The sequence below is a fragment of the Ambystoma mexicanum genome, chromosome 8, assembly GCF_040938575.1.
Source record: "Ambystoma mexicanum isolate Mex_15411 chromosome 8, UKY_AmexF1_1, whole genome shotgun sequence".
NCBI classification, from domain to species: Eukaryota; Metazoa; Chordata; class Amphibia; order Caudata; family Ambystomatidae; genus Ambystoma; species Ambystoma mexicanum.
The window spans coordinates 1661425032-1661450360 of record NC_090929.1 but is presented as its reverse complement, the minus strand read 5'-3'; the positions used below and the strand labels follow the sequence as shown (position 1 = coordinate 1661450360).

At 45.5% G+C, this 25329-nt stretch overlaps 1 protein-coding gene across 3 annotated transcripts in view; it reads left to right on the top strand.

Annotated features, from left to right (window-relative positions):
* The window catches only part of RGS10 (regulator of G protein signaling 10), a 300522-nt gene that overhangs the window by 126989 nt on the left and 148204 nt on the right, over positions 1-25329 (top strand). Inside the window, exon 1 of one of the 3 annotated variants that reach the window (XM_069611934.1) lies at positions 9946-10130. The exons of 1 other annotated variant lie outside the window; for it this stretch is intronic. In XM_069611934.1, coding sequence (XP_069468035.1) covers positions 10109-10130 — 22 coding nt within the window. In that variant the 5' untranslated portion in view covers positions 9946-10108. Of the gene's footprint in view, positions 1-9945; positions 10143-25329 lie in introns of those variants that run through there. One more of the 3 variants, XM_069611933.1, reaches the window with a different exon arrangement.

Here is a 25329-nt window from a genome sequence, read left to right as displayed (position 1 = left end):
GGAGTGCACCAACAAGCATCAACCAGCATCCGCCATAAAGGACTTTTTCTAGGCAGTCGAGCCCCTCAAGCTGCAACCGACTGCACTGCTGACTGTTGTCATGCTGCAGGCACTCACACCATCCGAGACACATCAACCGGTGCTTCAGACCCGCTAACCAGCAATGAGTTGATTCCTGACCTCAAGTCTCTGTGTAGGACAGCCTGCAGCCGTCCGTCCAGCCTCACTCGTCGAACTGCCTGCCGCCTGATACCCGCAGCTGTCTCTCATCTTGAACTTTGTTGCAGAAGCTGCAAAGCACCCTGAAACTGACTCGACGCTGTCGAGCACCAAGAACATCTACAAGCACAAGATATATTGTGGTTCTGCCCCCACTGGTCCTTCTCCAAAGGCCGGTAGTGACATTTTACGACACACTGCTCCCTTTGTGCTAAAACCAAGTAACCTTGAACATTATGATTAATTACTTTACGGACTACCCTCCTGTCAGTATCCAGAGTGCATCCCCTTTCCTTCCTGAAACTGTCCTCTGTATTCCTTTACAGGGTGGGTTCTATTTTGTAGCGCGCTAGAACTGTCTGTTGTGATAATAATAAAGTAGATATTTTTATACAACCTTGACTGGACAGTTCCTTTTATCATTGGGTAACAATTGTATTTTCACTGTGTTGCAACTAACCAACGATCCACAACCTTTTAGAGATAAGCCTGCGTTCCGTCCACGTTACCAAACCTGGACAAGGAGATTTATAATTTACTTGTGTTCCCAATCTGTTCGGCTCCCTTCTGGTGTAATAGAGGTGTGGGGCTGATTGATGTTTTAGAAACCGATATTCATCCCTGTACCACTGGCGCCCCAGAAGTTAATTTATCACAAACCCACCCTCAAGGCTACCAACCCATCATATGCTCCTGGGGAGCCTTTCACCCCAGGGACCACCTCCGAACTATCAACGCTAACCTGATCCCACCTCTTGCCTTCCTGCAACCTCTCTTGAATCTAGGAGCTGGGAGCATCATAGTCATTAATTTTGGGAACACGCTCCAACACTAACATATGTAAAGGGGTTGGACAGCACATCTTTGACAAAACAAAAGGGGTGATGGCTGGAAGGTTTAGAATTAATCATAACCTCTGGCATTGCTGTGGGAAACCCTCCAGACCATCGTTCTTTGCCTGCCAAGCCACTACAGAAGGGGAAAGACCATATGCAAATCAGGCTTGGCCCCACCCCAAAAGGGGCGGTCCAGCCCAAACTGCTAGGTCACATGCCTCCTGCACGAGGCCGCAAGCATCTCCAAACATGTTTCGCCCTTGTTGGGCCTCATCAGTGAGGAGTATCTTGGGTCTCTAGGCCCAGCAGGCACGGGACCCACGTCTGGGCATTCCTGTCCCTCTCGGGGTGACGGAGCAAAACAAAAGAGGTGATGCCTGAAAGGTTTAGAATTAATAATAACTTCTGGCATTGCTCTGGGCAGGTCTCCAGACCATCGTTCTTTACCCGATTTAATCATTGTCTCCTAGTCTGAGATTACTAGCAAGTACCAGGACTTTCCTCACGCAAATAATGTTACAAAATGATACCCACAATACTAATTGTATTCAATGTGCAAGCTTTTGATTGCAGTAATGCCAGACCTATTGATTTTGTCAGTGTCCGTTTTACAATATAGCTATGCCGGTTTAATGTCGCATTTCTTCCCGATCCGCCTGCTTCTAAGGTGTTATTATTGCACAAGTCAATGCTACTCAGTGTATAGATCGCTGCAGGGTCAGTGGCTAAGTTGGCACTGCCAGCAATTTGAACCCGAGGCTACATGTTGAACACAGGACTGTGAAATCTGCACTTTCTTTTTTACTGGCTTTTACACATACAACGATGGCACTAAAAGTGCATGGATGCAATAGCTTTTTCTTTAGAAAATTACATTTGGTAGTAGTTGATTGACTTTCACATGCAATTAAAGTGAGGCCTTCATGTGGCTGGAAACTGGGAAATGTGATAGATTGTGTGCAAGAGTAAGTCAGTTATTTATTAAAGATATGTCCAGAGGAAGGGCAGCTTTGTATTTTTTTGCGCCGAAACATCTTTCAAATATGATACATACCCTTGTGAAATACCTTCATGGCTGTGCCAAGGAGATACACTTTAATACGCATATTGATTGCCTCGCCATTGATCTCAAACAAGTTTAGCCTAAAGCATTTTTATATCAATAATTCACACCATCATATGACAGTACCATCTCATGTTTGTCTGTTCAGTTATTCTGACGACTATGTTGTCCCGTGATAAGGCATTAGTTGTATCCCAGCGGCATTCGAGCAGCGTGTAGCCACACAATACTATCTAAAACCATCTGCTTATGTCTAAAGACATGCATTTCCTTGCCCCTGTTCACACAAAGAACTAAGCGCAATTTCTTTGACATTATGCAACAGAAGTCTATTTATTATTTATATCTTTTTAATGTACTTCTTATTGATATTGATAGTTTATTTATATAGCGCATATACACAATGTGTTTCAAAGTGCTACCAGCTAGGGAGGGAACAAGGGAGAATACAGTGACATTCTTACAAGTCCTTGATACATTAAGAATGTGAAATTAACTATCGTACTCAGCCTGGCGACATTTCAGATAGTGCAGGAGCTATGACAATGATAAGGAAGGGAGGGGGTGGGAAGGAGAATGAGACAGACAAGCGGCTACGTTACTAGGCCTGACAACAATTCTGGTAGTGCCAGAATTTTACAAGAGGTGAAGGGGGGGGCGCGGAACAGGGAGAAGGAGAAGAACAAAACAAGCAACTATCGTACTAGGCCTGACAACGATTTAGATAGTGCTGGAGGAGGAGAGGGAGGAAAAAAACAAGTGAGTGAGGTGGGAGGAGACAAACAAGCTGCGAAATTGCTGATAGACTAAGAGCTTTGACAATGATAAGGAGGGGAGGTGAATGAAACAGACAGGCCTTCTACGTTAGACCTTCATATCAAACTTGGAATGATAAACATGAAAGAGAAAGAATAGAGCAGGACTTAACAGTAAACTAAATGATGTTGTTCTTGTGGGGATAGTTTCAATAAATTGCAAATATAAAAGGGATTAGTCTGTGTGGAAGGGGAGGCTGCCTTTTCTGTATTGTTGTGAGCTGGTTTCTGTTTCCATTCGGTCCAACGTCACCTATCCGGTGGTAGAAGTGTACTGAAAAAAGTAGTAGAACTATGGTCTAGGCAGAGGAGAAAGTAGGCGGAAGCACTGTGCAACATGTGACAAAGTGTCGCGGTGATAGGTTATTTATAACGCGCTTAATACCCAGAGGTTTCTAAGCGCGGACCCGGGGATCGAACCTGTGTGGCTCCATGTCGTCTTGCTTCCAAGGCGAGCACGTTGCCTTTGAGCTATCCTCCCAAGACAATGGCCTAAGTGGCTAGTAACTAAGGCTCCTATTACAACGTTACACATGCACAGGGACATGAATGGATAAATCCTCTATATAGAATGGTGAAAATGTTTGTAAAAAGTAGACCAATGGTAAACAGAAACAAATAAAAGTAGTGAACACGCCTTCCGACTGTTCCCGCTCACTTCGATCACTGCACCATATGCTGCGGACTGCTAATGCCATCACAGGTTTGTACCTTCAGCGACCCCTCTCCTTCTCTTATAGCGTGTTATCGCCAGACCCTTTCCACGATAGATCCTGTACAGAAAAATGGTGGCAGATGTTGGTGCCAAAACCACACGCATCTCCTTCTCTTTACACAATAGGGCAAAGGGAAAGGGGTGGGGCATTCCTTGGGAAAATCCTGGCCATGCTTATCAGACCCAGGATGTCTCTGGTTAGCTCAGTATTAGAGTTGTGTATTTTTTCTGAAGCTTAAGGAAGGCACATTTAACAAATATGACTCAAGTGAAGCTGGAAGACCTCCTAAACACCCGGGAGTAATTCTGGGTGCATGGTGATTGCTGGTGTAGAGATTTACATCCAATCCTGCATCCTTGTGAACTCAATGGGCCTCATTAGGAGTGAGCCGGTTCTGAAATAAAGGTGCCCGTAACAAGTTCCCATGGTAATGGGAACTTACCGTACCGCCGCTGCTTGTGATATCCCGGTAGCACCGGCATGTCAGGTGCTCGGTAACGGTAATACAGGGTTGCTGGCAACCCGCCGGACGCACCAGCGGGTTACCGCCAACCTCGTAATGAGGACCAATGTTGGCAGCAACCCGCAGGAAGCACCAGCAGGTTACCGCCAACCTCGTAATGAGGCCCAACGTCCGACAATAGCAACGTATGCACTAAATTGCAGGTAATAGTTACTGCAAGGAAATCCATCTTTTAGGCAATTACTTGGCCATTGGTATTTGTAGTCTTGGCTTCCCTGTAACACTATTGTGACCAAATGACAACGCCTCTGCAGGAGTAGAAGGATGAGCAGCAGGATAAAGCGCCTACTCTGGTACACACTGCAACTAAACCTGCACTGATCCCAATCATAAAAGTTCAAAAGATACAGCACGATGGTTATACCTCATTCACTGTTTAGGGAAGTGCAGGTCGAGGGCGGGCTATACTCTTCTGGGAGGGTGTGAGCTGATACACAAGCAACACACACAACAATAGTGCAGGGATGCTAAAATAAAACAACGTCCAATCAAGGTTCTACAAAAATGGGATCTTTCAAATAGTACAAATATGCACACAAGTAATAATAAAAAGCTGCTGGACGACCTTTGTAAGGTAAAACACAGAGAAAGCAGACTTTGGAATAGAAGTGCACTCTGCTGGACGTGCAGACAGGGGTGCTCAGGCAAAGATTTCAGCAGCAAACTGTCAAAGTTATTGAATATGTCTTTCAAAAGGAAGAGAAGGGGGCTTAAAGTCACCAGGGTCTTTTAAGGCTGACCGTCTGAACAGGACCACGTCAAATACCTTTAGTTCCTGTCTTTCAGGACTCAACAGCATTGAGCCAGGCTTTTCCGGACCAAATTGGGAGTCTGGGCACTGTCTGTTTGTTTGTTTATTTAATATAGCGCAAAACCAAACCCGCAGGTAGCCGGGCGCAAACATTACAAGGATACTTGAGAACTTAGTTACAGTGACACACAAAATAGACAGTAGGACAGTTCAGCAGCGTTACAGTCTGAATATACTTGTACAATTAATGCCAGGTGTCGGCAACATAAGAGCCAATTCACAATCAACCACAGTTTGTAGTCCCGGTAGGATCCAGTGAAATTCCTAGATGCAAGCAGTGGTAGTCAGAGGTTCCTATGGGGGGTCAGGTTAACAGTTGGCATAGTCGAGAAGTGTCGCTCAGGGCGAGTGGTTCTAGTAGAAGAGGGTGATCACTTTAGATGTCATTAGATCGAATCCATGAGAGAACCTTACGCCTGAAACTTGGGTAAGGTTGGTCCTTTCTAAGTTCTAAGGGAAGTTTGTTCCAATTTTGGCCAGCTCTGACTGGAAAGCTAGCGCTGCCAGATGTACTCTTTTTGTATCTAGGCAGCATCAAGGTATAGGCGTTAGTCATTCTTGTGGGGCGGTTTGAGATTCTCTTGTTAATTCTATTAGCTAGATTGGGAGGAGCTATGTTGTTGAGGCATTTGGATGTGAGCGAGAGAGTTTTGAGGGTGATCCTGTCTTTAATTCTTTGCCAGTGAATATTCCTTCTGGCGGTAGAGACATGGGCACTGTTAGGAATGTTTAAGGCTACTCTAAGAGCGTTATTTTGGAGTGTTTGGAGTTTGTTAAGGATATACTTGTTAGATCCCGCATATAGGGCATTACAGTAGTCCAATCTGGATATGATAAGTGCATTGGCTAAGGTAATACAGCTGGCCTCCGTTAGGAATGGCCTACGTGCTCGGATCAGTTTACAAGTATAGGCTGTGCAGGAAGCTGGGGAGTTAATTTGTTTCTTGAAAGTGAGTGCTGAGTCCAGATAGACCCTAAGGGTTTTGACTGCAGGCATCACTTTGATGACATTGTTGTCAATGTTAAATGAGGCATAGTTCGGGTCAAGTTTTTTAATCGCTGTCTCTGTGCCGAGGATCAGAAACTCCGTTTTATCGTCATTCAGACATAGGCCATGGGATGCCATCCATGCCTGAATGAGGAGATATGTCTTGTTTATCAAAGCTGAGTCTTCCAAGAAGTTACCCGAGAGGGGGATGAGGATCTGAGTTTCATCTGCGTAATTTGTGTAGATGACACCCAGTCTGTCCAACTTGTCAAACAAAGGTTTGGTAAAGATGTTGTACATAGTGGGAGACCCACATGATCCCTGGGGGACACCGCAGGAGACTTGTATGGGATCAGCAGCTGCTAAGGGGGAGAAGACTCTCATTGTCCGGTTAGCAAGGAAGGATTGTACCCAAGTTATGGCATCGCTTGAAAAATGGGCAGCAGAGCCGAGGTGACTGCATAAGACTGCATGATCTACCAAGTCAAAGGCTGCCGAAAGGTCTGGAAGGAGTAGCATAGCTGATTTTCCATTATCCTTCAACTCGTCAATTTGAGTCTTTAGATCAATCAAGGCTGTTTCAGTGCCGTGAAGGGGGCGCAAGCCGGGTTATCATGAGCCTAGAAGGTTATTAGTTTCAAGGTAATCCTTAATTTGCAAGTAGGCTACCCTGTTGATAATTTTAAGTAGGAATGGGACAGAGGTGATGGGTCTGTAATTTGTCGGGATGGAAGGGTTGAGAGTTTTTTTTTTTTAGCAAAGGTAGGACCCAAGACTTTTTAAGGTTTTTGGGCACTAGGTTAGTCTTAAAGGAGGCGTTGATCAGTTTAGAGATGATGGGAGCTAGGTCTCTCGCTGCATCTTTTATAATTTGAGCAGGGCAATTATCTCCTTTACAATTAGAAGGCTTTAGGGAGAGTATTATTTTTTCTGTCTCTGGTATGGTTATTTGTTTGAAGCTAAAGGGGTGAGGAGTGTTAATGGACTGCTTTAGGGAGGGCTGCACCTTGGGATTAGGCTCCACTGGCAATAGCAAGGCAGCTTTTTTGATTGCAATTTTAGTTTGAAGAGAGCTAATTTTACCTGCAAGGGCATTTTGTATATTAGTACCCGGCGAGAGTCAAGCAGAATGCAATACGCATTCTGATTGGCTCTCGCCGGATCCTTACCTGGCCGAGAATCCTTCGATTCTCGGCTGGGACTCCAGCTGCCTTGTCCTCGGCAGGCGGGCGTGGCAGCCCCGCAGCCAATGAGGAGGCTCGAAGCGGGGCCATCCCCACTCCGAGCCTCCCCACGGCTGAGAGGCTGCCTCCGCCCCCCGCTGGGGACTCGGGTAAGCTTTTTTCCCCCTTCCCTCCCTCCTCCCTACCCCACCCCACTTACCTTCTTGCTCCTGAGTCCCTGGTGGGGGGCGATGGCAGCCTTGAGCAGTGTGGAGACTCTGCGCCTCCACACAGCTGGAGGCTTCCATTGTCCCCTGGCAGGGACGAAGGTACGTTTTATTTTTTATTTTTCTCCCCCCTTCCCCTCCCTCCCGCCCTCCCAACCCCACTTACCTTCTGCTTCTTTTATTTTTGGGATCGGACGCGCTGGGACTACTTGTGTTCCCAGTGCGTCCGCTCCCGAAGGCCGCCATGGAAAGAGAAAACGGACTCCCGTTTTCCCTTTCCCGGCAGCCATTTTCTTGTTCGTTTTTTTTTTTTTCTGTCCTGAAACGCTGCGCTTTTCGGGACAGAAAAAAATGCTTTTAGTGCCCCGGTCACGCATATAATGCGGGTCGGGGTACTAATAGCAATATGATCCTCGCGGCGGGGGCATTGCCCACTCCCCGCCGCTCGGTCATATTGTTTAATTAGTTCATCAAAGCTTGTTTTTGGGAATATTATCTGTCAACGCTGAGCCGGGGTCAAATCAGGGAGCATGGCAACAGGTTCCAATGGTGCAGTGCTGTTCAGCAGCGGCGATGGTTTGTGATTTGAAGACACTGGGCTTGACTATCGAGCTCTCTCCTGGGCTATTCAAACACCTCCCTCTTTTGCTGTCTGCCTACATCAAAGGGACTTCAGAAATCAGCACCCTGGTGCGAGGTGTCCATTGTAATGACAGGACTGTCTTCGAAGCAGCACTTCCCAGAAGACCTCCCAGGAAGTGTTCCTGTTCACTGGACTAAGGAGATAACCCTTTTCACCCACCATAGTTGTTTTGGGCCCGTCCAATCAACTTAATACAGACCATTCCCTGTCATGAATAAGCCATTGTCCACCAAGCTGACAACAAAATGTTATCAGTTACTTGCATCTGTATAATTGTGCTATCTCAGTAACCACCATGTCAAAACTAGACATGGCATTGCTTATATTTTGTTTTTTTTTACCCGGTGAGAGTCAAGCAGAATGCAACATGCATTCTAATTGGCTCTCGCTGGGTCCTTACCCGGCCAAGAATCCTTCGATTCTCGGCCGGGACTCCAGCTGCCTTGTCCTTGGCAGGGGGGCTTGGCAGCCCCTCAGCCAATGAGGAGGCTCGAAGCGGGGCCATCCCTGCTCCGAGCCTCCCCACGGCTGAGAGGCTGCCTCCGCCCCCCTCTGGGGACTCGGGTAAGCTTTTTTCTTTTTTTTTTCCTTCCCTCCCTCCTCCCTACCCCACCCCACTTACCTTCTTGCTCCTGCGTCCCTGGTGGGGGATGATGGCAGCCTCCAGCAGCGTGGAGACTCCGCGCCTACACACAGCTGGAGGCTTCCATCGTCCCCTGGCAGGGACGAAGGTACGTTTTATTTTATTTTTTTCTTGCCCCTTCACCTCCCTCCCGCCCTCCCAACCCCACTTACCTTCTGCTTCTTTTTGTGTTCCCAGCGCGTCCGCTCCCGAAGGCCGCCATGGAAAGAGAAAACGGACTCCCGTTTTCCCTTTCCCGGCGGCCATTTACTTGGTTGTTTTTTTTTTTCTGTCCCAAAACGCCGCAGCGTTTCGGGACAGAAAAAAATGCTTTTAGTGCCCCGGTCACGCATATAATGCGGGCCGGGGTACTAAAAGCAATATGACCCTGGTGGCGGGGGCATTACCGACTCAGGTAATGCCCCGGGGCCTTCGTTAAGGCCCTCACTTCGCTCGGGCCTATAACTATGGGCCCCGGGGCATTACCTGAGTCGGTAATGCCCCCGCCGCTCGGGTCATATTGCTTAATTAACAAATGCCATGGGACGTCTGAGGTACACAACCTTAAAGTTTCGAACCAGAGGTGCATACAGTTAGAATGCCACCTCCATTTGCTGGATCTTGGGATTTCAGCAGAAATGTTCAGGAATACTCATGAGACCTGTGACCCTGCCCTGCTAACTCTGTACGGCAGCTGCTGGGAATGTTCAGAGAGAGTCACAGCAAGATGCATGTGTGCATGTGAGCATTGTGAAAGTGGGGGTCTGATTGGCAGATCCCACCTTCAGAAACATAATTACCTGCATCATGTTCTTATTCAAAGTAAAAAGAAAGCTCAGGCTTGTAGCCCTCACAGATGGCCTTCTGTCATAGTGACATACTATCTACTCCGATTGTGCTCATTGCATGTTCATCACAATGTTTTGTGTTGGCGGGAACAGCTTTCTGACGGTCTCAGTAGTGGAGGGAAGACCAGGAAATACCATAATGTTACGTCATAGAACATCACACAAAAAGGAACCCAGTCTGAACCCATCACACTTTGTAGGTGTCTTTCAGTGATCAATGCAGAACGCTTGGCACTGTTGCCCAAATAGATCGTCTACGTGTTTTGCCCATGCGTGAGAGAGCTCTTCCTCTTCTGAGAGAGGAACGGCGGCTCAGACAGTGTCGCGAGCACCTCTAGAGACGTCCAGAGGCTCCGGAACAATGCTGATCCACACGGTTTCCCTTCCGCAAGACACGCAGGCATGCAGCCGAAGGTACCCGCCTTCCGCCACCAGCGGTCTCTTAAAGGGGATGTGGAGGTTAGTGCTCTGAATGTGGGAAAGCAGCCACGGCAAGCTCACAGGCTCTCCCACCCTGCATGAGGCTTTCTTGAGAGCAATATGTCCAGGGAGCCCAAGCCAGAGGCATCAAGGACCGGAGTCTTGCTAGACCGGGCTGTTACATCGAAGAAGAAAGCAGGGTACATTGGGACGGATGCAGGCGGGGCCGATCATGGGTATGGATGCAGGTGACTCCTGGTGAAGTCTTAAAGTAATTTGCCCAGGGTACAGTCAAGGAAACTACCTATTGGCGAATCTGATGCCTTATATATTTGTTTCAGTTGTCTGCACAGGTATATACCTCTATTTTGACTGTCTTAAAGTTACCCTGCCCCAGCCACACCCCTTTCAGGATAGCTACTCTTACTTTCTCCTATTTAGCATTGCCACATGGGAAATGTACGCCACAGACTGCCAAGTAATCAATATGTGGCAGGGGTTGAATATGGACATGGGCACGCCATGGTGGGTAGGATGCCTAGAGCCTGTTTTTAACGGGAGACAAGTGCGGGCAGTGGTTTGCATGTATCTACTGGCTTCGCGCTAAAGGCATGGCATTGGGTACATGTTGATGCTAAATGAGAACGGTGTCATGATCGGTCGATGCACGGGTGCAGGCGGGACCTGGTCATGTGATCATTGACTAGGAGCGAAACACTCACCAGACGAAAGGGAGCATGTCAGCATGTGGTGGCGCCATACCTCCGACGCGCAGCTTAGAGCAAGACCCAACAGGCCGGCACTCTTCATGACCCACTTTAATTATAATTGATGAATATCACTATTGCTATGTGTACCATATATCATATTGAGTCACTACTGTGACATTGATAGAATCTCACTATTTATGTTAATTGGGCATTCATATGACTAATACTGGTAATATGAATACTCTTTAATAGTCTTTGTAATTGATAGACTTAATGATAAGCATCTTGTCAAATTACAATTATAATAAAATGAAAACATATAACAATATTTATGACCATTATTTAAGTTAATTTTAATCGTCATAACATTAGCTGTGTTCATTATGGGGGTTCAGTCACAGGAGTAAATTGAATGTAAAGTGTTTATTATTTTGTTAGTCCTTAGATTTAATTTGTAGCTAATTTGTTTACAAAGAAGTATAAATCCTTCTTTATCGAAGGGGAGAGATCACAAAGTTAAAAATAATTGATGATCATGGGGACCAGAGTAGGGCAGTGGGGACATATGGTTTAGGACTTTTGGAGGGTAGTAAGTAACCATGTCCGCTACTAAGAGAGAACTGGATAATGTGTACAGTCCACCTCCTGTGCTGATTGTTAATTTCTGTATTGCAGGCTTTGGATAGATTGGGAAACCAGTGAGTGCTTGATGTTCCCACTATACTTTCAATAATAGCATACTGTTAAAATAAGATTTCTTGAATCCTGGTTTTTTAATTCTGAGCTGGCCTGGTATAAAAAAAACTGCTGGGCAGAGCATGTTTGCTACACAGTGTGCAGACTGCAGATCTCCAGACAATGTTTGGTTGCCAGTCAGAGCAGGTTCCTCTTGTTGGCTTCTGTATGTTTTTGTACATGTTGCTTCATGCATGTCCCCATGATCTGAAGTGCATTATATACTACATACATTATGGTAGGATGTGGTACCATATTGACATTAGATAAACTGTTTCCTTTCACTGGCTTTGACATATCAAAGACTGAACCTATAATTTATTTTCTTTACCCTTGTGCACGTCAAATTTAATTACCCATGCGTCGCTATCTCTCCAAGAATGGGTGGATATTGACTGGAACTTTGCCGTAGACTGGTCATACTTCTCTTGGAACATAGCCACTAGGGCGGTTTCAACTCTTCTGGAATATGAATGGGTCACGTGTCCCCCTGGAATGGAGATGCTCTTTTTAGTTTTTTTTATTAGTCATGGTTTTGCAAATCAAAACCTTACACTATATCACATTAGAAGTTTCTCAATGACAATTAAATTTAAAGATTAAGAATACTGAGCCATTAAAGAATATTTTTTTTTAAATCAATCAAATCAACCAAGAAAAACAAATAAGGCAGAACAAAAAAAGAAAAAGAGAAAAACCTTATCAGGGGGACTCGCCCCCTTATCAGCACTCGTTAGCATATGCAACTCTTAAAAATGAAGTAACATTTAGCAAAAGTATTAAAATAGAAACAGCTTTTTCAATGGCTTTCATCTGCATTTTTCAAGTGTATGAAAGTTTCCTTCAAAAATGCTGGCAGGGCTATTGTGATGGAGATTAGTTCTCCTCTTAACAGAAGCGCCCATCAGTCATCAACAGGTAACGTATTAAATTGACTTAAGAACCCTTCTAGCTATCGGCATCTTAGTTCGCGCAGACGCGGGCATACTAATGTCAAATGCAGGAAGGACTCTCTGGGTTCATTACAAAGTCTGCAATCTCTCTTCCTTTAAGCTTTATTCCTACGCCTTAGGTCCATTATTTATCTTGTAGGGAGTACATTCATTCGGAATCTCATGAACTGTTGTCTAAGATGATGATTGAGACATTTTTGTAGGTATTTTGTTAATGTTCCTCAAATTCTGATGAACATACAGCTTCATTGATGTCATCTTATCGCAGGTTTCTATCCAGTCTAGTCTAGTCGTATAACTTGGCTTTCACCTTTCCTGGGAATGATTTCAGCACTTCGTCAGAGGAGCCCAAGATGTGGAATATGGCCACACAAATCTCTTGCCATGCGAGTAGCATTGTTTCCGACGCTGAATGAAGTGCAGCATTCAGGACTCTGAATCCCCCTTCTGATTCATCCAATATACATTTTCTATAAAAAGCCAGAGATTTCCAAGCCATGATGGCATATAAGGACGTGAGGCCCAACTCCCATCTAATCACTTGGATGGGTAACCCCTGTGTTAAGAGAAGTAACCTTTTCCAAAATAGATTGAGGCTGATCACACAAATGAGGTTTCTGCTCCATAGGTTAAAATGGGAGCTACTTTGAGTCGATAGAAGTCCACTACAGGCTTTAAAGAGAACTAACAATATTTCGTTACCGGGAGAGTAGCCTGAGCAGCCAAACTGCGGGTCTTCTCTCTTAGTGCGACTTCCCTTTGTGCATCACATGCACTGTTATTTATCGTTAGTCCCAGATATACTAGGGATGAGACTTCTCTTAATTTTTCAACCCTCAAATAGTAAGCCGCCCTAGTGGGGGGATCCTTTTAACACATTTCCCTCCCAAGGTTTGAGTCTGTGATTTTTGAACGTTGATCTTTAGTCCATTTTCAAAGTATGTTTCCAGGGCGTCCAATTGTCTCTGTAGACCTACTTTGGTTTGGTCCATCAGTATGATGTCATCAGCACATAGCAGGCGACTGATTGGAACAACGGCTATTCGCGGTGGAAAACACCTTACTTCTTGGGAAGCTGTTCCTATGTCGGATATAAACAGATTGAATATTATAGGTGCCAACGAACAGCCCTACTTCAGCCCCTTTAACGTATTTATGGGTTTAGACAGTGAACCCTTTTTGTCCAGTCTGACCTGCAATGTTGTATTAGTATGTAAGGCGGTCATAGCCTCTCTTAGGTCTTCAGGGCAGTCCCATTTGTTTAGGTTCTTCAAAAGATATTGGCAGTCGATTGTAACGAATGCCTGGGCAAGATCTATTGATGGCAAGTATATCATTCCCATCCCTTTTTTCTTCGTTTTTGTCTTTAGCAAATTTATCAAAAATAGATTCAGGGTGGTCCGTATGCCCTCAACACATCCGGCTTGCCACTTATCATAATGGGCGATGGTCCTGCTCCAAGATTTGATAGATTTGCATAGCACAGCACCAAATATTTTTCCAGAGATGTCCAGGAGGGCGATAGGTCTATAATTCGCAGGCCCTGACCTGTCGCCTTTTTTAAATATAGGGACTACTATAGAGGAGCACCAGGACTTCGTAATTATTCCTTCTCTTTTGATCTCCTCAAAGCGGTCCTGAAAGAAATGGGCTCAATCTTGTGGATTTTGCTTCAGGGTGAGGTTGCTCATTCCGTCGGGGCCCGCCGCCCTCGAGTTACTTGCTGTTTTAATCAGTAACTCTATGGCCTCTCTGTTGGTTGGGAATGACCATCCTCCTTTCGGCTTTCCTTGTGGGTGACATTTTTCTTCTTTTGCTGAAAACATGCTTTTTGAAGTGCTCTATCCAAAAAAGCCTCTTGAGGTGCATATTAGCTATTAAACAGTCTCCACATTTGGGATGTGGTTTTTGTAGCTATTAGGTTAAGCATAGCTTTTGCGTCTTACTGATTCATTAGCCATTTATGACCTTTAAGCCAGTTTTTAAATTGTTGTCTCAACTTCTTCTGGACCTGAATGTCAGTCGGATCCTTCCTTCAAATCTCCCTAATTTTCTTTAACAGATCTTTTTTTTTGGTGAAAACCTCCCTGTCAAAGGATTGTTGCTTTGTGAAGGGGGAGAGGGCAGGAACCCGTCGTCTATAATTCTTTATACAGACTCATCTCACATTTATCTTTTATTTGTTCTTGATCTGGGCCCCACTTTTGTCTTCCGCTCACTGATGTCTGCACAATCGCTAGTCTGTTGCGGCCTTGGTTGATGATTAGATCCTCTTGTAACTCTTTTCGAGTTGTCCTACTCCAACCTTTAAGAGTGACTTTTACCATTCCATGGTCACTAGCTAATGACTGCGTTACTATCAGTGACATCAGATTCCAAAAGAGATTCTCCGAGCGAAAACATAATCCAATGTTTTTTTTCCCTCCCCTCTATGCCAGGTGTGGGAGGCCGGCACATCTCCTTTCATCTGGCCATTGGCCATGTAAATATTTTTATCTTCCAGCTCTGTCCTCCAAGACAAACCCCTAGATTCCTGGGACGTTAGGGAGCCAAAGTTCTCCAAAATAGGTTCAGCATTAACAGTAAAGCAGTAGATGTTTAAATCTCTGCAAATCAAAATATCAGTTGGCTCACCTGATCCCATTGCCTCTTCGATTAAAGAGTTGACTGTGTTGGTAAAGCCTTCTGCCTCCGGAGAGGCAGTGTTCCAGAAAAGGTTTAAAAGCAGAAGCAGTCGAGCCTGCCTTTCCCCCTGCATCTCTGTTTTTAAACAGATCTTGAATGAGGGGGGAAGGGTATTTTTCTGATAGAACGATCATTGAGAGTGATTTTGTTATGGCAATCAGAAATCCCACCATCGGACGACCCGTACGGCCCAGAGTAGCCGGGTTTATATAGATCGTAAAGGCCTCCAGCAGCGGTTTTTCTGCAAGCCAGGTCTTCTGGAGACACACTATGTCGTGATCCTGGAATGAACGTTCACATCTGTTGAAAAGGTGAGTAAAACCTCTTGTGTTCCAGGAGACAAGGGCAAAGTCTTTGGACGGGCCATCCACCTCCTTCCTAGTTTCACAAAGTCGCAGCTATGCTGCAAGACTACGATTAGCCAACGTGCCCGCCAGCCATGACCAAGAATGGTCTTGTTTGCCTCGGGTGGGAGGGACGTTATTATGGCCTTTGGTGTTGGCCTGCCATGTATTATCAAATGTTACTTGTAGGGACGCTTTTAATTCCTGGTTTCTGTAGATTTGTAAATAAACGCTTTAAATGGAGATGTAAGTTGCTTCCATATCTCCTGGAATATAGACATACACGATTTGCATATCTTTGAAAACCGGCACCAAATTTGCTCTTGTGTTGATCGGATCATAGGCAAATAATGTGGGCAAACCTCTTGGGACATAGCTACAACTGTCCTATCCCCGGTAGCATAGATACAAGCTAGTCCGTTATCTCTTGGTGTATTGGCATAGACTGGTCACGTATCTCCTGCAACATAGATGGGTTGCAAATCTCTTGGGATGAAGACATACATTGGTTGCATATATCCTAGAGTGTAGATAAATATTGGTCACGTACCGCCTGGAATTTAAACAATGATCTGGGCTTGTCCCATGGAAATAGACATAAACTGGTTGCAGATCTCCTAGAATGCAGACCTGGCCGTATGACTGATGTTATGGAAATGCTCGCTCCTGTAATTTACCAACAAACAATGCTCCGACTATGCCAATGCACTCAGTTGAAATGGGGGGGTGGGTTGTATCCTCATAAAAACCCAATTAGAACTTTTTCAAACAAGTTAGAAGTTTGTCATGCTTTTATTCTGACTTTTCTTCCAAGCCTAAGTCTCCAATTATTCTTTGCTTGACATCATTTCGATGTAGCAGGTCGCACGACATGTTTTGGGAATTTGCCCTTCATCAGGGATTCTATGAGCATAAGTGTGCACCCCTGTGTTTATTGATTGTTGCCACATCTGTGGCCCGAGGACCTGGCCTTTGCAACAACACTAGATTTTACTAGATGTCTGTGCAACAGTCTATTTTTTAATTATTTGATTTCCTGAAATGTAGACGACATCCACTGATTATTTCTTGCAATGTATGTATTTGGTTTCTATAGCACTTTCACCAATGAACATACCTTCATAAAGTGGTACAATACTAGAGAAAACAATTACAGGGGCCTTTGTTTGACCTCATGGTCACAGGTTCGAATCCCGGGCGGGCCATTCACCCATTCATCCTTCCGAGGTCGATAAAATGATTACCATTAAGTTGGGTAACAATAAACATCCTTTATATGTCAATAACGCCAAGATGCCCCTCTGGGGTGATCATACGCAATACAAATACACCTGTTATGTTATGTTACGTCGCATGATCAAAATTGCAAAGAGGATTCAGAAAGGAGAGGATCTGTTAAGTGACAATGAAAGAGAGAGAGAAAATGATGAATGTGAAGATAAACTGGTTGGACAATGCCTAGAATAATGCCATGGACTAGTGACATGTCTCCTGTCATGTAGTCTGTCATATTACCTCATATGTATGAAGTATGACTAACCTCACTGGGGCAGTAGGTGCCGTAAAACAGTTATGCCAGAGTAAATCATTACAAGACTGACCTGATATTGTGGTAGCCAATGCAAGTTGAACGCAAGGAATTGCCATGTAAAGGTTATCACCCAGAAATGGAAACCGGGGAGACAATATTCCCAGGGAAACCCTGGAGCGAGAGAAGCCTGTGGTGGTTTCCATCTTCGGTTGCATCTGGTATAATCGTGGTTTCCTTAGAGATGCAACAGGGACTTCTCTTCTAGTCGAGAGTAGAGAGCGTAGCACTCAGTCAGAAGCTGTGCTCTGAATAGAAGGATGAGATTGGAATAGTGAAATGTAAGTTGTCTTGATCGCTATTAAAGGCCACAAGGGGAGTGAAAGCCGCTTTACATACAGGAAAGCCGTAGAGCGTATTCTCCGCAGCTATAACAGTTGTCCAGCGGGATTTGGCGTACAGGCACTAGGAAACAGCGTGGAACGCAATCGCTCGACAACGATGCGACAATAAAGAAACAATAGTTAGTGACAAGGACAGATATAAGACAGAGAAGGGAATTAAAGAAAAAAGGGCAGAAGGACAAGAGGTACAAACCTACAAGCGATCTGCCATTAAAATAGGAACGCTCCGTTGCCATGGATACACATCTTCTATATAGATTTCAATGTTCACCAGCCACTGCGGAAGGATTACCATGAAATGATCGAAAATAAAATACCTAATGAGAAATGACCGAATTCTGTTTGCCCGAATTTCTTTTTAATAACTTCCCCCACCTTCACCTATTTCCTTAGCCCACCCTCCATCTATATATTAATACAAATGTACAAAAATCCCTAACAAATTCGATCAAAATAATCTGGCCATTTCTCATTAGGTAATGTTGCCTTCGATTATTTATGCGGATTCCAATGCGGAAGGGGAGACGTCATTGACTCGGCTCGCTAACTGATCTTCATCTAGAATGCTAAATGGAACAATAGGTGCCATATTGGTAGGTGTCGTTGTAAAGCAATGGATTCCTTTCCACCAATGCCAAAAGGAATGCCTCTTATAACGAGACCTGGCATAGACAAAGAATGGAATTTAGCAATGTATTGGTTGTTCAGCTCCTGGGATGTAGACAAAGGCAGGTCAATTTAGATCCAAGACCATCCTCTGGCTCAAGGCCCACGATACACAACGACCGCCTCCTCTCTTGCTACCCGGATGCTCCACACCACTATGTTTGTAAATTATGTGCATTTAGGTTGTCAACTGCGCGGTGCAGATACCTCTCACGAGACAACCGGCACCTTGTATATAATATCGTTTATATTGTTTATCACTGTAACTTATGCCGCTTCGGCGTGTATTGTTTCTGTATGGCGCGTCCAGCACTGTAACCACAGCTGGACCTCATACCCCTGTATGTAACCAAGCTTTGCAATCCTCATGATGCTTCTGCGCCTTGCTACCTCTGGGTCAGGTGCGCAATATTAGTAAATAAATACAAATACCTGTCTACCAGAATAGGGACACACGTTAGATACAAATTGCTGAATTATCAATGTAAACTGCTTGTATGTCTCCAGGAACATAGATATGTCTCCAGGAACATAGACACAAACTTACATACCTCGTAGATTTGGACATTGATTAGCCATATAGCTGGTGCCTTGAACAAATATGTTTTCCATATGGTGTATGTGCGAATTAAAATACAATTATAAATATAGCTCGCGGAATGAAAGGATTCCATTGTAGCGCATCTACATGAACACAGACAAAGATTGGTCTGGCAGCTCCTAAACATAGCAATAGACTCTTTATTTCCAGGAACAGGGTCACAGGGGGGTCCAATATCCCCTGGAGCATTGAAATCGATTGGTCAAATATCTCTAGGAACGAGGGATAGCCTGATTGTTTATCACTAACAACGCCACAATAAGGTGGACATATCAGTCATAAAAAATAACAATAGACACTTTATCTCCAGAAACTGGGTCATTTGCTTATCTCTAGGAAGATGACCTTAAGGTGGCCACATATCTCCTGCAATATAGCGATATACTGTTACCTCCCAGAACATCGTCGTAGGATTGGTCACATAGCCCCTGGAATGTACGGATAGACTAATTGGTTATCTCTCGGAACATCACCACAAGGTGGTCGCATAACACCTGCAACAGCGTAATAGGGTGGTCCTGTGTCTGCTGGAATGTAGACATAGATTGGTCACAGATCTCCTGGAATGAAGGGACATACTATTTAATTATCTCTAGGAACATCACTATCAGGTGTTCGCATATCTCCTGAGAAATAACAATCAAATGTTTATCTCCCAGAACAACCTCATAGGGTAGTAGTTCAATGTCTCCTGGACAGTAGACATCGATTGGTCAAATATCTCTAGGAAGGTAGGGATAGACTGATTGTTTTTCTCTAGGAGCATTACCCTAAGGTGGACAGATATCTCCTGCAACATAGCGATATACTGCTATCTCCCAGAATGTCGTCATAGAGTAGTACAGTGTTTCCTGGACCGTAGACCTAGATTGTTCACATTTCCCATTGAATGTATGGATAGACTGATTGCTTATCTCTCGGAACATCACCCTAAGGTGGCCAGATATCTCCTGCAACATAGCGATATACTGCTATCTCCCAGAATGTCGTCATAGAGTAGTACAGTGTTTCCTGGACCGTAGACCTAGATTGTTCACATTTCCCATTGAATGTCCGGATAGACTGATAATTTATCTCAGCGAACATCACCACAAGTGGTCACAGAACACCTACAGCATAATCTTAGACTGTTTATTACCTGGAATAACATTATGAGGTGGTCCAGTATCTTTTGGCTGTAGACATAGATTGGTCACACATCACCTGTAACGTAGGGATATACTATTTAATTATCTCTAGGCACATCACCATAAGGTGGTCGCATATCTCTCTTAAACTAGCAATATAATATTTATCTCCGAGAGCGACCGCATAGGGTAATTCAATGTCCCTGAATGGTAGACATAGATGAGTAACATATCTCGTGGAATGTAGGAATTGACTCATTAATTAGCTCTAGGCCTAGACTGGTCAATTATCTCTTTGATCGTGGGCTTCCCTTTCAGAGAGTTGTGGTTCATCGTCTGTGTTCACAACACCATTTGCCGGAAAGTATGAGATTTTTGAAAGAAACAAGATCTAGTTTCTATGAAATAAGCAGCAACAGATGGTTCGTAGGAAGTTTTAACTCATCGCTTGGATTCAACCAGCACTTTCCCCTTTCCTTCGTCTAGCATGGGCGTTCACAAGAACAATGAGTTCACCAGCCTGAAGAAAGCTTTTCTCTTTGTGGCAAACAGACTCATCGGGCCAGGGTGCAAGATTGATCTCCAGCAGTAAGACTCAATTGGGGTCCTCAACCAAATGACCACATTACCACTGTGTTAAATCTCTTCACTGGCTTTCAATTGGAGCTAGAGTAGGAGTTCAGAATCCTCTGCTTTTTCAGCTGTGCTTACTGGGGCGTATACACCTCCCGCCGGCAAAGACAAATAGAAAAACACTCCCCTAATGGACCCCTATGATCCTCCACTTCCAAGATTTTCAAGATGACGAGAGCCAAGAAGAAGAAGTTCACTATCTGAACTTTCACAATGTAAAGCGTCACACTAGGGAAAAACCATAGACCCCGGCTCTTGAGATTCCGATGACAACTAAAGATAATGCTCTTCAAGGGACGTAGTCACTGCCCGACTCCGTTCAGAGGACTCCATGTTGTTTGTTTGTTGTAATTTACTTCAACAGTATTACTTCACTTCTTTTTTTCTCCAAATGGTGGTTCCCTTCACACACCCCCTACCACCTCACCACCCCAAACCCCATATCCTCAAAACCCTTGTACATATTTACTTCCCCCACGGAGTAATGCTGTCAGTCAATTAGCAAAACAATGTCATACCGCTCAGAGGAACCACCCTACCACCTGGGTGACTAGCCCAAATTAACTGGAAGTAATGTGTAACTAACTAGAGGTCACTATCTAGGAGCAGACGCGGCTTAAACAACACTTTTATGCCACGTCCTTCCTGATTGCAATGATTCAATTTTAGCTAAATTTTGATAACCTGCACTTATGACCTCTGTGGTTGTTTCCCCGGAACTATGTAACTGTCACTCGTTGTCCCCATTGCACTGCTGCTCCCTAGCACTTCCTTGTCACTTTATTTCCCAAGCACTTGTACCCTTTCCCCCATTGCACTTAATTGATGTGGATTTTCGAAGGCTGTGAATGATTAGCCCTCTACGCACTTTGTTAGTGTCACTTGCCCCCCTCCCATGCACCTCCACTTGTGGTGCCTCGAAGTGAATATGTTGCAGTAGGCGCTTTATAAAGCAACAATATACACATTTCTAAATATGGATCTCCATATGAAGCATCAAAGTGCCTGAGGGTAAGAGAGTCCCCTTATTTCCTTCTAGCAATGGCTCCTAACGCAAATTGTGGACTTCCACTATCTCCAATGACTTCCACCTCCTCCAAGGACTTCCACTATCTCCAATGACTTCCACCTCCTCCAAGGACTTCCACCTTCTCCAAGGACTTCCACTTCCTCCAAGGACTTCCACTTCCTCCAAGGACTACCACTCTCTCCAATAACTTCCACCTTGTCCAAGGACTTCCACTTCCTCCAATGACTTCCACTTCCTCCAAGGACTTCCACTTCCTCCAAGGACTTCCACTTCCTCCAAGGACTACCACTCTCTCCAATAACTTCCACCTTGTCCAAGGACTTCCACCTCCTCCAAGGACTACCACTCTCTGCAATGACTTCCACTCTCTGCAATGACTTCCACTCTCTGCAATGACTTCCACCTCCTCCAAGGACTTCCACCTTCTCCAAGGACTTCCACCTCCTCCAAGGACTTCCACTCTCTGCAATGACTTCCATCTCCTCCAAGGACTTCCACCTTCTCCAAGGACTTCCACCTCCTCCAAGGACTTCCACTATCGCCAATGACTTGCACCTCCTCCAAGGACTACCACTTCCTCCAAGGACTTCCACTCTCTCTAATGCCTTCCACTCTCTGCAATGACTTCCACTCTCTCCAATAACTTCCACCTTGACCAAGGACTTCCACCTCCTCCAAGGACTACCACTCTCTCCAATGACTTCCACTCTCTCTAATGCCTTCCACTCTCTGCAATGACTTCCACCTCCTCCAAGGACTTCCACCTTCTCCAAGGACTTCCACCTCCTCCAAGGACTTCCACTCTCTCCAATGACTTCCACCTCCTCCAAGGACTTCCACTTCCTCCTCTTGTATGTTTCAGGTAATTGCAATTACCTACAGGTGATGGCCTCACTACGAGTTTGGTGGTGTGGCCAAAAATGGTGGTAATGCAGTGGTAAACGAGTTACCACTGCATTATCACCACATTACCGCACCGCTGAACTACATGTTTGGAGGTAAGGTGGAGGAAATACCTCCAGCTGAATATTGGCAGTGATTCCTCTGACTTACTGCCAAAAAACGGCCAAATCTGTAGAATTACCGCCAGTGGTAATTCCGTGGAACTGCCCATGGAGTACTACGGGGAGTAGCAGCACCTAACACCACTTGTAATCCAGCAGTAATTCCACTGGACCACCTGGCCGTAACAGTACATTTGTTTGGTGGTATTTCAGTGGATTTACCGCAGAAATACGACCAAACATGTAATGAGGCCCTCTACATTGCTCCACTAGGCTTCAAAAGGCTGCCGGCCATTTTACAGTCAGGCTGAAGTCTTACTTTTCCTTTGGCATCCATGTAGCGCCACCCTGTGATGGGTAAACTCTGCATCTCGGTCACTAGAATGGTCTCGCGCTTTCCTCGAGCTCCAGGAACGGGGCTAACTCCAGCTATCCCCAAGTAGGCCAATCGCTACAACTGTGCAGGCTTCAAGCGGGCGCGGCAGGCGGCGCCATTATCCAGCTGTCCTCGCTTTGCCAAAGGTACACTTGGCTGGGAGAGGACAGGGAGGGTCCTCTGAGGCTGGGAAAGTGCAGTCACTTGCTGAGGGTTCTTACCATGGTGCTTAAATACACGAGGGTCTTGCAGTCCCTCGTTCCCTCTCTCACTAGCTTCAACATACTGACATAGTGTCCTTACCTGGTCGACTTTCGACACCCCTCCTTGATGAGGACAGGGAGCCGGGCAGCATCTCGCCCAGAGGCATTGCTAAGGGGGTTTGAGGGGGTTGTAGCCCCGGGTCTTTTGGTTGTAGCCCCGAATAGAAGAGATCTTTTCCAGACCTAGCAACAGCACTGATCACGCCCTTCAGAGGCCGGAACTGCCAGGAAGCCTCTGGGCAGTGTCTTTGCTGCCTTGACAGAGGCTCTCAGTGTGTTGAAGTTTTAAGAGGTGTTTGCACAGCCGCCATCTTAGGCCACTTCAGGGCACTCAGCTGCTTTAGAAAAGGCACTCAAACAGAAGCAGGGAGAGACCCAAATACAAGGGAGAACACATGAATGTGTGTGTGCATTTGGCCAAGATAGGGAGTTCAGTGGGCTGGCCGAGCTCCAGTAAGCTACCCATGAAGATCAGGCATGTGGATGGGGGCTGAGGTGGTCAGGAGAGTGCGCGAGTGCAAGAGACTCGTTATGCGTCCAGCTAGACCTGACATTTTGTCAAAGGCCGTCGCTGCCTTCTGAACACATATGTGGGCTGCGAGTTCAAGTCTACAGTATTAACAATATGCGTGTACCCATACAATTCTTTTCTAGTAATTCTTAGAAGTTTACTAGCAAATTCCTTGAGGTTTCTTATAGTAAGATAAAAAACTCCCAGTTAAACAGTCGGGAAAGCCTGTGCCACGATTACTGCAGCATAGCCTTTTATAATGTATGTTTGTTTGCATTTATCCTAGAGTTTGTTTGGCAGACTTGTCGTGCGCAAAGATAGAAGAACATTAGAAATGGAATCAAACGTACCAAAATCAGATGCTTAATTTTCATCAGTAAGAACAGATTGGCCAAGTACATGCCATGCATTTTCCAGAGTAAAGTTCAAAGGACTGAATGAATGCAGTGATGTTACAGTGGTCCATGTCATAGGGCCTCATTACGACCCAGTCGGTAGTTACCGCCTGGGCCGTGACTTTACCACCATGGCGTAAACTATGTTTACGCCATGGTGGTTGGCGGACTTACCGCCCCATTCCGAGGTTGGCGGGGCGGTAAGTCCCCAATCCCCATTTACCCTTCCCCATTCCCATTTTTGCCCCATAGGGCATAATGGGAGTGGGGAAGGCGTTAATTACGCCACCGTAAATTACGGTGGCGTAATTAACTCCATGGTCCCTTAGCGCCATGGATTTTAACACCTGCTAAAAGCAGGTGTTAAGTCCGCCATGGCGCTAAGGGACCTCGTACTCAGGCGGTAAGGGTCGGCGCTGTTAACGCCGCCGTAAAACCCTTACCGCCTGAGTCGTAATGAGGCCCATAGTCTTACCAAGTCACACCATATATTAATCCATGTGGCAGATTGCATTGACATCGCGCTGGTGTTCATACAATGTCTAATGTCAAGGCGCTGTCGGGGGGAAAATTCTGCCGGGGTCGGCCGGGCCGTCCGCAGACCTCCGGGCAGGGAGGCCCCAACTCCTCCCGTATATCCCAGAAGAGATAGAGTATGAGACACACGCAAGAAGCAAGGTGACTCTGCTGTTTATTATACAAAAACGGCAGGGATGGGTCAAGGATCGTACGCGTCCGTCCTGACACACACACAATCGTGGGGCTCGCAGGCCCTTTTTACCTTAGTATGACGCGCTACTTGCGTCACCTTAGAAAGTTAGCAAAAAAACCTATCGCCACTCTTAATTGGTTGCTCGAGTGGTAGGGTTAGTATAGCATACGTATAGAGAACAATATTAGTGGACAAGGGTTAGTCAGGTGATATATCTGGGTTGTCCCTACAATTAGATACATGAGAATTGTTACATGAAGACTCCTGATGATTGGTTAATGTTAATGGCGTCAGTGATAAGAGCCCCATGTTCTGATTGGTGCGCCCGCGAGCTTCCCAGCCTGGGACCATCGCTGTTCCCAGCTCTCGGTATATCTGTCATTTGCAACAATGTTTCACTATGAGTACGTGCAGACAATGTGAGGACTTATTCATGAGCTGGAAGGCCGACTACTCCCACTGTCGCAGATGTCCATTGAGCCTTTTAAGTGTATCTGCCTGTGTCTTGTAACGAGGGATCCAGACGCCTTCTTCCTCCTGGGCTTGGCATCCTGTCAGGTTCGGCTTGGTCACGTGAGGTGGGACCGTGTTTGAGGCAGAATTCTGCACAATTAATATTGTTTTTCCACTGTGTGCCTGGTTTAATTTGCAGGTGTGATTTTAACGTTGGTGCGCGGCGTGCGAGGTTGCAACATCGTGCCCTTGATGGTCTGCTTTCGGAATGTGGGTTTGCAACATTACGACCTTGGCTGTCTGGC